At 38.8% G+C, this 13,975-nt stretch overlaps 1 protein-coding gene across 2 annotated transcripts; it reads left to right on the top strand.

Annotated features, from left to right (window-relative positions):
• Positions 1–311: 311 nt before the first annotated feature.
• Positions 312–13,617, top strand: ak5l (adenylate kinase 5, like). 2 transcript variants are annotated; one of them, XM_060907792.1, is made up of 8 exons: positions 312–396; positions 3,624–3,801; positions 7,608–7,769; positions 7,942–8,114; positions 8,749–8,862; positions 9,361–9,552; positions 11,517–11,598; positions 12,529–13,617. In XM_060907792.1, exons 1-8 carry the CDS (start codon positions 337–339, stop codon positions 12,579–12,581), a joined length of 1,014 nt encoding a protein of 337 aa, XP_060763775.1. In that variant the 5' UTR covers positions 312–336; the 3' UTR covers positions 12,582–13,617. The 2 variants fall into 2 exon arrangements, with proteins under 2 accessions (XP_060763775.1, XP_060763776.1); XM_060907793.1 differs by lacking the exon at positions 12,529–13,617 and adding an exon at positions 11,677–11,843.
• The last annotated feature ends 358 nt before the right edge of the window (positions 13,618–13,975 follow it).

Raw genomic sequence — 13,975 nt, 5'->3', positions numbered from 1 at the left:
CGGGCTCTGTCGAATCTTGTGGAGCGCGTTGCCAGATTTATTTGTGCTATTTGGTGTGGATAAATGGCATTGCGCGAAGCATATAGGTGGAATTTTCTAATCATTCATGATATTTCAAATCCTTAGATATTATTATTATTATTATTATTATTATTATTATTATTATTATAACCAAATATTACAACAATCATATTATAAAGGTTTGGCTTGTTGCAAATTGGGCTAGGATTGTGTGGGAGGAACCGATCTCAATCTGGCAACCCTGGACAGAGAGGAACGCGCCACCAGACGCTCATATCACCACCAGCGGATTTGATTGACTTACAATACAAGAAGATGAACGCCAACAACGCTAAAGAGTATCTCTCCAAACGACAGATTCCTCTTCTGTTTGAGGTATGGCTAAAGAAAACAAAACAAACAACAAAAACAACTTATCCGAAGTATTTTATGGGATTTTTTTTTGCGTTGAGTACTGAAGAGGTAGGCGCGAACACCGCTCTAAACATCTGTGATATAAAAAGTTATTTATAGAAAGATTTCTGTGAGACTTTGTTGCAGTTGTGTACTCGCACATAAAAGTTCCAGCCTGTTTACTTTGACTAAGGCCATTTGTCAGGCTAATTGCTTTAAATACATTGTGTTATGAGCAGTTTTTTTTTTTAATTGATTTTGCTGGGTGTTTCTTGGCTTTTCAGTCCGCCTACATAGTGCATTTTACCTCTAGTGTAATGTACTTGTAGAGTGATTACTCATTAATGATTCGTTAGTGTTGTCCTGGAATTATGTACACATTCAATATCTTGAAACTGAAACTTACTATTTATTATTATTATTATTATTATTATTATTATTATTATATCATCAAATGCAGGTTCACTAAGAAATCAGTTTCTTGCTGAATGAATGATCTAAATGATAATTCAGATAATTATTGAAAAAATGAGGAGGGAAACCCTAATTTTTTGTTGTTGGTAAAGTGGCAACGGGTTTTTTTTTTTTTAAATACAGGAAACATCTCATCTCATTATCTCTAGCCGCTTTATCCTTCTACAGGGTCGCAGGCAAGCTGGAGCCTATCCCAGCTGACTACGGGCGAAAGGCGGGGTACACCCTGGACAAATCACCAGGTCATCACAGGGCTGACACATAGACACAGACAACCATTCACACTCACATTCACACCTACGGTCAATTTAGAGTCACCAGTTAACCTAACCTGCATGTCTTTGGACTGTGGGGGAAACCGGAGCACCCGGAGGAAACCCACGCGGACACGGGGAGAACATGCAAACTCCGCACAGAAAGGCCCTCGCCGGCCCCGGGGCTCAAACCCAGGACCTTCTTGCTGTGAGGCGACAGCGCTAACCACTACACCACCGTGCCGCCTACAGGAAACATGGAATAGATTATGTCCCTTTTGATTTTGACTGTTCTGAAGCAAATTAGATACTTGAGATGTGTCACTATGGTGATCCTCGAGTGGGACACTCTGGTTGCAGAGCTGTGAGCCACAAGTTTGCATGCAAGTGGCAAGTTTCTCCTCTGAGAATGTCAAGGAGGTTGAACTCTGAGAGGTCTCTTGCAGATGCATACAAATCTCACAAAATGAATGTAGAGGTTGATAAACACATGCTAGTCTAAAGTGCACTCAGTAAAAAAAATCGTATGCTTATTTTATAAGGTTATAACATTTTCACTGGAGAAAGGGATGGAATTTTTGCTTACACATGCTGGACCAGGCAGGTCAATATTTCTGTGCAATATCTGTGACTGACAGGAATATTAATTAATTAATTTCCATAGGTGAAGATTGAACTCTCCACATGTAGTGTCTCCAAGGAAACAAGCTGCCTATTTACCTCATGTGAATCATCATACTTTGAGACCAAAGAATGAGAGGAAGAGTGAGTGAGTGTGTGTGTGAGTGAGTATGTTAGTCACAATAATCTGGCATTTACCATGGGTTTCAGACATGTATAAGTGTGCCTACGTTAATTTAGGTAGACAACACATTCTATTAGTCATTGTTAATCACATCTACACTTTATTTTCCCACTTGTAAAAGACAACACAATGTTCAATATCTTCAGTCTATGTGATAACTCTTTGAACGTTTAAAGATGCATTATAATCCAAAAGTCCAGCTTCTTGAAACTTAAAGGAAAAACACTCCATATGAATGACAGAGCTGCACCTTTTGTAATCCTCACTGGTGTTTCTGCTGAAAACTGCCTTTCTGGACAATAACTTCATTCATAAATTCACTGTCATGTACTTATCCTGAAAATGATAAAAATAAGGGGGGGGGGGGTTAAAAAGAAAACTGATTATTATTTATGTATTGTCACTCACTGTTTTTGTCGGTGGTGGTAATAATTTCATGGAATTTGGTATCAACAAGATTCCTCAAATTTCAAGGACTTTATAGCAGACCCTTGCAGTGTGGATGCTAAGTTTTCTGCAACTCAACAATTCTTATACCCAGGTCATCTAATCTCTTTTGAGAATTGTCTTGGTATTGTGCTGAGTGCTCCTATTGGAATGACTTTATTTTGTTCTCCTATTCCATAGCTTTTTTAGTTCTCTTGCTAGGTCTTGGTACTTTGTTATTATTACTATTTAATTTTTCATTTATTCTACTGTCATATGGTATGGCAAAGTCTATTATTTTTGCATTCCTCCTTTTATCAATCAATACGGTATCAGGTCATCTGGCTTCTATGGCATGATCAGTCTGGATGTTGAAATCCCACAGTAACTTACAGCTGTCATTTTCTGTTACTGTTTCCAGTTGGTGTTCATACCATCTTTCTGTTAAAGGTACTTTATACCTTTTGGCACAGTTCCCAATTAATTTTTCTTCCCACCCAATTATGCCTATATTTATACTTTTGAGCATGTTACATTCACTTGCAGTGTGATTCACTCTTTCGTCTACCTCTCCAGACAACTGACACTTGCTCTCTTCCTGTGTTTTAACAATCTTTGCCTTGATAACATTGGTTCTTATTGCTTGTTCTTGGGCTGCTAAAATTAATGATTCAGTTTGACATTTTATTCCAGTTCCTTTATTATTAACAGTGAGTTATTACTAGATACACAGTCAGCTCTTTTTCATCTACCTGAATGTCTTTAGTAACTGATTATTTCTCAAGCTGTATGCTCTGTGGATTTACATATAAATGCATAGCATCTGTTTTTGCATGATAATAAGAAAATGCCTGATTAGCACAAGGTTTTTCCAGTCCTCCTTTCTGAGCAGTCCACAGCACAGCCGTGTGGGCTGAACAGAATCGCAATTTGCACTGATCACGTTCTCTACTATGCTTTTAAGTTCTCTTTCTTTTCATTTCTCCTGTCTGTCTATATAGAGCTGTCAGAAATCCATATATATGGGCTTGTTTAAGCATGATCTGTTCACTATGACATTTGGCCTTGTGTTGTGAAACATAATGCAAAAGCAATAAAAATAAATTTAAGATTGTGGCTAGGATTGAGTATATTACCTGAATAACTTTAAATAATAAACCTTATAACAGTGGTCTGGATTTTATCCTTCATGGTTATTGTATAAGGTATTTTATGTTAATACTATCTAATACTGTGTTACTCTTTCCAAGAGCATGTTGACTGGCTTGATGTATCACCGCCCTGAGGACCCTTTGGGTTTCCTGGAAAACTGCCTGCAGAAAGCAAGAGAGCTTGGCGGTCCTGAATGTGTGGCCTGGGACACCTTCATTATGTCTGATCGTAAACCACTACCACCCATTACCACTGCCCAGGGAAAGAAAGCCCCCTGTAAGCTGGGTATTTCTGCTAACTATAATCATGGATGGTTAATTTGTCTGTTAACTACTCAGTAAAATGTATAGTCAAAGATCCTAAAACCATCAAGTATCTGTTGATGTCAGTATTCAAAGGCAAAAGAATCAAGATTCAAGAAAGCTTTATTATCAGTACGTCCATTTACAAGTATACAGTGCATTGAAATACTATTTCTCTCAGGTTCCCTCTGGTGTATTTATAGAGAAAATGGAAGATTATAAAACAAGTATATAAATAACTATAGTTATCTAGGTAATATTTAGCTATCTAAACGTATAACTATATGTACAATAAACAACAAAAATGACAAGATAAATACAGATGCATGTGTGCAAAAGCAGTGGGATGTAAGTACAGTGAGGCTTTATTAAGGCTTTTCTGTAAATCTGGGTGAAAACAGGCAGTAAGGTGGAAAATAAGGGAAACAATGAAGACAATCTGATTGCAAAAACTGGCAACAGCCAGAAGAACTAATTCTTAGATTATGTAAACAATTAGAAACCAGGAGACACAGCTAAGTGATCCAATATGCAAGGAAATAACCAGAAAGCATCTGTGTCTTTGATCAGTGCCTATGCAGGTGATTTAGCAAATCAGTATGGACCAATCAGGAACAGAGAAAACGTACAACCCCTGAAGTAACTTATGGTTTCGTGAATCATGGTCCATCAGGACCCACAGTTTCAAGACAATTCATCAGCGTCCCCCCCCCATGTCAATCAATGAAATGTCAATTTCACCCTGTTAGTGAATGACCTAAGACCACCATCCATCTCTGACCAGATATTATTCAGCTGGTGGAATCTTCTCAGCAAACACCTCAAGGGCATGGAAATATGGGTTGGGTGCAGCAGCATTGCTGGGATTTCTAAATACCTCAGTGTTACTGCTGGGTTAAGAAATGGTTCATAATCAAAACATAAATTACATTAATGGCAAAGCAGACACTCTTATCCAGAATGACATACAACATGCCCAGAACAGTTGGGGGTTAGGTTAGGTGCCTTGCTCACAGGCACTTCAGCCATTCCTGCTGGTCCGGAGAATCAAACCGGTGGTGTGTGTGTGTGTGTGTGGTTTTTATTTTTTTGGGGGGAGGGGTCCCAGAACTGCTTCTCGAACTGCTTCTCGAACTATTAGGCCATGGCTTCTCATCCACCAGTAATGCTATAGTCAGAATTTGAACACTAATTTATAATGTAATATTGTAATGTATTCTAGTGACTTAACACCAATAACCTAGGCTAACAGAAATTATTCACCTGTATGCACTATAGAGGCTGTTCACTGACTTCACAGATTTATCACACAGCATCTGTCATATTGCCAGGCAAACAAAGCCATGACAATTAATAATGAAAATCGAGACAACTTCAGTCAGTACAATGTCTCTGAAATTATAAAAAATTTAGATTACAGCAGCAGATTGCATTACATCCAAAGCTGAAACTTGCAGGCATCATGGATCCATATAATTTACCCACAAATCCATCCATTATCCATAACTGCTTATCCTGTACAGGGTTGCGAGTAAGCTGGAGCCTGTCCCAGCTGACTATGGGTGAGGGGTGGGGTACACCGTGGACAAGTCGCCAGGTCATTACAGGGCTGACACATGGAGACAAACAACCATTCACACTCACGGTCAACTTGGAGCTACCAATTAGCCTAACCTGCATGTCTTTGACTGTGGGGGGAAATTGGAGCACCCAGAGGAAACCCACACAGACACAGGGAGAACAAGCAAACTCCACACAGAAAGGCCCCTGTCAGCTGCTGGGCTCGAACCCAGAACCTTCTTGCTGTGAGGTGACAGTGCTAACCATTACACCACTGTGCCGCCGTACCCACAGATGTATTTATTTATTCTGCTCACTGCTCTGGGTATGTGTGTGTGTTCCCTGCTTCAGATGGGTTAAATGCAGAGGAGGAAGTTTGCTGTGCTTAAGTACATAAGTGACAAAAATAAAGGCGACTTCTTAATTTACCCACAAATGTATTTCTTCCACTTGAAAAGTGTATAGCAAACCAGCTACCGGATCTGGGATACAATGACATCCTGAACTATTTAGTATTTCGGACTTCTAAATACACTGGGGAGATGCTAAAGGCTTACAAAAGTACAGATGCCTACCAATATTTCAAGGCAGGTTTTGTGCATGCTGGAATGTTATGGAAAAGTCCCAATAAAGAAAACATCTTTTGATAAAGGTAAGCTCAAACATGGACTTCTAACAGTAATAAGCCAGGGCCTAGATCTAGCATATTTTTATGGTGTTTAGCTGAGTCTACATTATTGGTACATAACAAACATGCTGCAAGTCTGGCCAAGAATTAGGTATAATAAAATATATCGCATCCAAAGCCCACATCCAGATATATACGTTTTAACGTTTAGACATTTGGTATGGGTGTTTTTTTTTTTTTTTGTGTAGTGTAGTAGAGTTGCTAAGTATGACACGCTTGTGTATGTATCAGTCGACTGTACTGAGTAGTTCCAGGCCATGCAACTTGTTAAAAGCTTTACTATCTCGACCAAATTTCTGTCCATGTTTCACCAGCTTACAGACTTGTTGGATGTTAACTTGTGCATGTCTAGGCAAAATAGATCTATGGGATTTTTATAACTGAATGGCCTTGAGCTCAAAAAAGTGTTAGGAGAAATAACGGGTGCACAGAGTCCTCATACTAACCTGATATAAAATGTTCTCTACACATATGGGAATGCTCTGTTGGCATCCAGTCTTCCCATTTAACTGCAGCTTGCCATTTTTCTCATCATTCTGGGTTTGCTGGGAAGCAGTGAAAAGTTAAACCAGGCTTATCTCAGTGTTATTACATCAAAAAGCACTACAGGTCTCTGGCAGTGTTCTTTTAGATGCAACTTCCACAAGTTTATCTGTAAATGTTTTACTGAATTGGGCTGACAATCACTCGTACACTTGCTCCGTTACTGTACCGGTCATTGTTAAGCACAAAGCTTGTCTGGCAATATGGCTGCATAAACAAATCCGCAGTTATGATGATGTCATATGAAGGGCCCCTAAAGGTGTTACTATTCATCATAAATATTCAATTTTTTTTAAACATGCACAGCATCTGTTTTCCAAATATCAAACATGTATAAAGTTAAGAAAGGGATTTAAGAAGAGCCCACATGGGCCTATCTCTGCTAAGGACATACATGTCTTTAGTCCAGAATTTATTATTATTATTATTATTATTATTATTATTATTATTTTCCCCCTTTGTAGGCCTTAGTTGGTTGTTTTGTTTTTCTCTTTTAAACACCTTTGCTGGTCTATACACTGGGTGATTTTGTTATATGGAGCCAATCATTGAATTATACTAAAGTTGCAATACCCAATGCATATCTGAATTCTTTTTAGATGCTTGTTAGTCTTGCATCAGATTCAGCAGATGGGTGTCTCATTTAAACAGTTTTTTAGACCTATGAGGTGCAAACCCAGGCATGCTGTACTGTGGCATGTATGGAATGCAGATCTAGTGAAAATGTTAAGCAAATTTGCATTTGACACCTACAGGCTAGAGAGTGATAAATTACTTCTGAAGAAAGATGAGCTATTCTATTTATGCCTTTATGCCTACATGGTAGACCAACAAGGCAGATTTGTATCATAAAACAGCATTTTCAATCACTGCTGTGCCAGCCTCACACATACTTCCATGTTTCTGCTGTGCTAAGAATGGTCCCTCCACACAAAAAAACATCTGGTTATCTCTGGGCAATTTATTGTGTGTTATTTCATTTTCCACAGATAGTGGTTCTGGGCCTTACCGACGCTATGACAGATTGCCTCCCATTCAGGCTCAGTTCTCCATTGAGAGTGATTCTGATATGACCGAATCCTCTGGTCTTATACAGGAGTATGATGTCTTTGACCCATTGAAACCAAGGCCACACATCATATTCATCATAGGTGAGGGGTTTTGGGTGACATTTCAGGGTAATACATTATATAATTTGTATAGCATCTGTGCTACAACCTATTGCTTTTCACAGAATTAAATCTCAATGTCTTATTTTATTGAAGAGTTTTATTTTTGACATTTCATTGTACCTTTTTAGTTCTCATCATTTTCTCTCCATAGGTGGTCCGGGTAGTGGAAAGGGTACTCAGACAGCTAAGATCGCAGCTCATTATGACTTTGAGTGTATATCTGTTGGAGAGATTTTAAGAAACCAGCTGCTTCAACATGCTCCCAGTGACAGGAAATGGGAACTGATTGCTCAAATCATTGCCAATGGAGAACTGGCACCTCAGGTATGGTGCTGTGTCAGTTCTGTTCCAACATAGAACTGTCATCAGAACTGCGCATAATAATAATAATAATAATAAAAAATTATATATAAAAAGTGCTTAATTACATCAGCAAATGGATGATACAGTAATATGTGAAATACATTAGGACAAGATTAACCATGCACAAATATAGTAGGTAGTGTGTCATTTGTTTATTACAAGCAGCACCTTCAGTCACTGTAATCATATGTTTAACTCCTTAACGTTAAGTCAGTACAACTTCTTGAGGGCTTTATCAGTAAATTATAATCAAGCGCTACAGCTTTGTCTGTATTTGTTTAGGATTAGTGTTGTTTAAGATTTTTCAGCACAATTTCTGTAGGTCTGTGAAATTCAAATTATTGTTAATATATTGCCATTTCCAGTACAGTGCTAATTAGTGCTGTGCTAACTGTAGCATCGTCAGTCATCTTGGGTCAGTATCAGCATATTGTCTAATACCCCATAACAAAATGCAAATGGGTTTGTTTGTTTTTCATTAAACATATTAAAAGTAGGCAATTAATCATGCACAAATTGTTTATTATATTACAGTACAACACATAATACACATGGACTGATTGCCTTGATCTCCCTCTGAGATTAAATTCTCTAGGAGACAACAATTGAGGAGCTCAAACATCAGTTCATCAAGAAGCAGGATGCCAAAGGTTTCATTGTGGATGGATTCCCACGGGAAATATCTCAGGTGTTCACCTTTGAAGAACAAGTGAGCAATTTACTAAGACTGGCAATAAGGCAATCTAATCCTACACTGCAGTAATAATTTTCGTTACTGTTATCTTCAAAGAACTTTAAATTGCGGATTAAATCATTACCTACAGTAATGCTTAGAACCTGACTGAACTTTCATTTAAAGATACATACAGCATTGCTTTAAAACATATGTTTGACCTCTTCATGTTATTTGAGCTATGACATTTTCTTTTTCTTACAATATTTTTCATAGAACAGCAGATGCAATGACAATGATGTACTTAGTGACAATATTTTGACATTTTACCTAATTTTAACCAGTGTCAAATTATTTCACTGTATATAGAAATGGTGCTAATAGGTAGTGATGCTAATTGCAGATTTATATTGCTTTTGAAACCTTAAAATCCACTTTCATTCTGCAGTATGTTGCTGGACAGCAAAACATAGTTTTAAAAAAGACAAGGGTACATTAAAAAAAATCCTTTAATACAACATGTCCTCCTGTCAGATTGGCTCTCCAGATGTAGTGATCCTACTAGCTTGCTCTAATCAGCAGCTGCGCCAGCGCCTGGAGAAACGTGCCCTGCAGCAGGGTCGCCCTGATGATAACGCCCATGCCATTGAGAAGCGGCTCGAAACCTTCAAGCACAACACAACCCTCATAGCCAAGTATTACCAGGAGAGAGGACTAATTATTAGGGTGAGAGCTCAGACTGTCATAGTCCATACAGTGGGGCAAAAAAGTATTTAGTCAGCCACCAATTGTGCAAGTTCTCCCACTTAAAAAGATGAGAGAGGCCTGTAATTTTCATCATAGGTACACTTCAACTATGAGAGACAAAATGGGGGGAAAGAATCCAGGAAATCACATTTTAGGATTTTTAATGAATTAATTGGTAAATTCCTCGGTAAAATAAGTATTTGATCACCTACAAACAAGCAAGATTTCTGGCTCTCACAGACCTGTAACAACTTCTTTAAGAGCTCCTCTGTCCTCCACTCGTTACCTGTATTAATGGCACCTGTTTGAACTTATCAGTATAAAAGACACCTGTCCACAACCTCAAACAGTCACACTCCGAACTCCACTATGGCCAAGACCAAAGAGCTGTCAAAGGACACCAGAAACAAAATTGTAGACCTGCACCAGGCTGGGAAGACTGAATCTGCAATAGGTAAGCAGCTTGGTGTGAAGAAATCAACTGTGGGAGCAATTATTAGAAAATGGAAGGCATACAAGACCACTGATAATCTCCCTCGATCTGGGACTCCATGCAAGATCTCACCCCGTGGGGTCAAAATGATCACAAGAACGGTGAGCAAAAATCCCAGAACCACACGGGGGGACCTAGTGAATGACCTGCAGAGAGCTGGGACCAAAGTAACAAAGGCTACCATCAGTAACACACTACGCCGCCAGGGACTCAAATCCTGCAGTGCCTGCTTAACCCAGTACATGTCCAGGCCCGTCTGAAGTTTGCTAGAGAGCATTTGGATGATCCAGAAGAGGATTGGGAGAGTGTCATATGGTCAGATGAAACCAAAATTGACCTTTTTCGTAAAAACTCAACTTGTCATGTTTGGAGGAGAAAGAATGCTGAGTTGCATCCAAAGAACACCATACCTACTGTGAAGCATGGGGGTGGAAACATCATGCTTTGGGGCTGTTTTTCTGCAAAGGGACCAGGATGACTGATCCGTGTAAAGGAAAGAATGAATGGGGCCATGTATCGTGAGATTTTGAGTGAAAACCTCCTTCCATCAGCAAGGGCATTGAAGATGAAACATGGCTGGGTCTTTCAGCATGACAATGATCCCAAACACACTGCCCGGGCAACGAAGGAGTGGCTTCGTAAGAAGCATTTCAAGGTCCTGGAGTGGCCTAGCCAGTCTCCAGATCTCAACCCCATAGAAAATCTTTGGAGGGAGTTGAAAGTCCGTGTTGCCCAGCGACAGCCCCAAAACATCACTGCTCTAGAGGAGATCTGCATGGAGGAATGGGCCAAAATACCAGCAACAGTGTGTGAAAACCTTGTGAAGACTTACAGAAAATGTTTGACCTCTGTCATTGCCAACAAAGGGTATATAACAAAGTATTGAGATGAACTTTTGTTTTTGACCAAATACTTATTTTCCACCATAATTTGCAAATAAATTCTTTAAAAATCAGACAATGTGATTTTCTGGATTTTTTTTTCTCATTTTGTCTCTCATAGTTGAGGTATACCTATGATGAAAATTACAGGCCTCTCTCATCTTTTTAAGTGGGAGAACTTGCACAATTGGTGACTGACTAAATACTTTTTTGCCCCACTGTATCCCCGTGTTTTATGTAAATGCTTTACATTTCCAGGACCCGTTGTAGGATCTGGACTGGCATTCCTTATTCTCAAAACTGTGTGCTTTTCCTATTAGTTTTATTGTAGTCAGCAAATTATTCAAAGTAGGTCATGATTAATACTCTTAAAGACTAATAACTGAATAATATGCAAAGATTAAGTGTAAAAGATGGTTAATTGTCAGCTTTTAAATACTGATAGATTTGTTTACATAAACAAAGCTCTTTTAGAAGTAGTCATGGCAGGAAAGCCATGATAAAAGCCATGACAGCCATTGTAGACTTTTAGCATGGAATTTTATAATAGCAAATTATTTTGTCATCAGGTTGATGCAGATCGAGAAGATGATGACATCTTCACTGATATCAAAGCCATAGTGAAAGATAAACTGTTCTCAAAGGAAAAAGGTAATGGCTTTACATTTTGTTACAATACCATTTATTTGAGATAAAGCTCCTAAATTTTACTTCATGCTTCCTTTGCAGAACCAAAGGATTTATAAGTATTATGACTATCACAAAACCTTTAAAGGCTTATCTGCGATGGAGCTTTTTTTTTAAAATTATATTTTAAGATGGTTAAAGAAATTTCTTCTTACGGTCAGCTTGTTGCATACTCTTTTAAAGACATGATCAAGAAGTTGTTTTTGAAAACCACTGTACTTGTTAGGACCATGCAAGATGCTTTGAATATTTCACAAGACTTTTGAGAAGATATGCTTTCTCTCCTTGTGTCTGCTCTGCTTTAACCTCTTTTTTTTTCTACTTTTCTAATGATTTATATATGCAACTTTCATATGAGGAATTGTTGACTGTGTAAGAGATGATTTAAAAAAATACAATTTCTGTCATCTTTGAATAATTTCTTAAAGATAACTTAAAAAGTGATTTGTTGGATTATAAGTGGGTTTATTTTGTATAAAGGACAATCAATAAAGGTTTGACCATGTCATGACAAACACCCAGAAGAAGATACCCCATGCCACTCCTCTCATTAATGGTCCCCTATCCAGCGGAGTCTCTTGCATTCAATAATCACTCTTCATGAAACATTCTCTCACTCAGCACTTCATTAAGAACACTATATTAGTACTGGGTAGGGTCTCCCTTTGCTCTCAAAACAGCCTCACTTCTTGGTGGCATGGAATCTACAAGATGTTGGAAATATTCCTGTGAGATTCTGGTCCATGTTGACATGATTGCATCACACAATTCCTGCAGATTTTTTCAGGTGAACCTTAATGCACTTGTTATATGTCACTCTGGATAAGAGCATCTGCTAAATGCCATGTAATGTAATATAATGCTGTGAATCTCTCGTTCTACCACATTCCAAAGGTGTTCTATTGGATTCAGATCCTGTGACTGGGAAGGGCACTGAAGAATATTGAACTCATTGTCATGTTCATGAAACCAGTTTCAGATGACTTTTGCTTTGTGACTTGATGCATTATCATACTATCCATTAGAAGATGGATAAATTATGGCCATGAAGGGATGCACATGGTCAACAACAGTACTCAAACAATGATCGACTGGGCCTAAAGAATACCAAGAAAACATTTCCCACAACATTATACCACCTTCACCAGCCTGGACTGTTGTCACAAGGCAGGATGGGTCCATGAATTCATGCTGTTGGTGCCAAATTATGAGGCTACCATCTATGTGCCACAGATTCATCAGAATAGGCTATGGCTTCAAATGCGTAGTTTTGGTGAGTCTGTGCCTGCTGCAGTCTCGCCTTTCTATTCTTGGCTGGATTCAGTCTACTGACATAAAACAACAAACTGGTGTGTTTTTTTGTGATTTATCTAGAGCTTTTGAAACGCTTGACCATGATATAATGTTGCTTAAACTCCGAGCCTATGGTGTGAATGACTTAGCCTGTAAATGGTTAAAGTCTTACCTGACTGAAAGATTACAATTCACATGCCTTAACTCTGTTTTATCTACATCATCAGCTGTAACTTGTGGTGTACCGCAGGGATCAATTCTTGGTCCACTTCTTTTAATTTTATATATCCATGATCTACCAAACTGTATCCAGGCATGCAAGGTGGCAATGTATGCAGATGATACCATTATTTACTTTTCAGATCGCAACATCCAGACAATCAAACGGACCATTCAGCAAGAATCTGTTAGACTTGTGCAGTGGTTCACTGCAAACAAGCTTTCATTGAATCCGTCTAAGTGTAAAGCCATGCTAGTAGGGTCACCTAGGGCCAAGGCCGTAAAAAGCCACTTACACCTCATACTAGCAGACACTGAACTTGAGCAAGTGGACACTTTTAAGTACTTAGGAGTTGTTCTGAACAGTGGTCTGTGGTGGACCTATCACTATCTCCATGTTGCTAAGAAATTGTCACAGGCCATTGGTATCATGAAATGTATAAAGCCATACCTGAATAGATAGGCACTGCTCGCAATCTACACAGCACTGTTCCTCTCTCACATTCAGTACTGTAGCAGAGTATGGGACCAGGGAGGTAAGGGGTACCTTGAGAAACTGCAGAAACTTCAAAACGGGGCTGGCAGAGTAATACTAGGATGTGATTACTACACCCTCTTTTCCATTGTCCTCAGCATTTTAGGCTAGGCATTGATAGCTGATATACAAAAAAAGGAATAAGGCAGTACTAGTATACAAGGCCCTTAATGGTTTGTCCCCTCCACACATTTCAGATCTGTTCACCCAGCTAGCTAACACACACACACAAAACACTCGCCTCAGAACACAAGGAGGTCTTCAATTGCCCAAAGCTCATCTTCAGCAGACACA

This window comes from Neoarius graeffei, chromosome 24 (assembly GCF_027579695.1).
Source record: "Neoarius graeffei isolate fNeoGra1 chromosome 24, fNeoGra1.pri, whole genome shotgun sequence".
NCBI classification, from domain to species: domain Eukaryota; kingdom Metazoa; phylum Chordata; class Actinopteri; order Siluriformes; family Ariidae; genus Neoarius; species Neoarius graeffei.
Note: the sequence above shows the minus strand (reverse complement) of the source record. Positions and strands in the feature narration are given on the sequence as shown.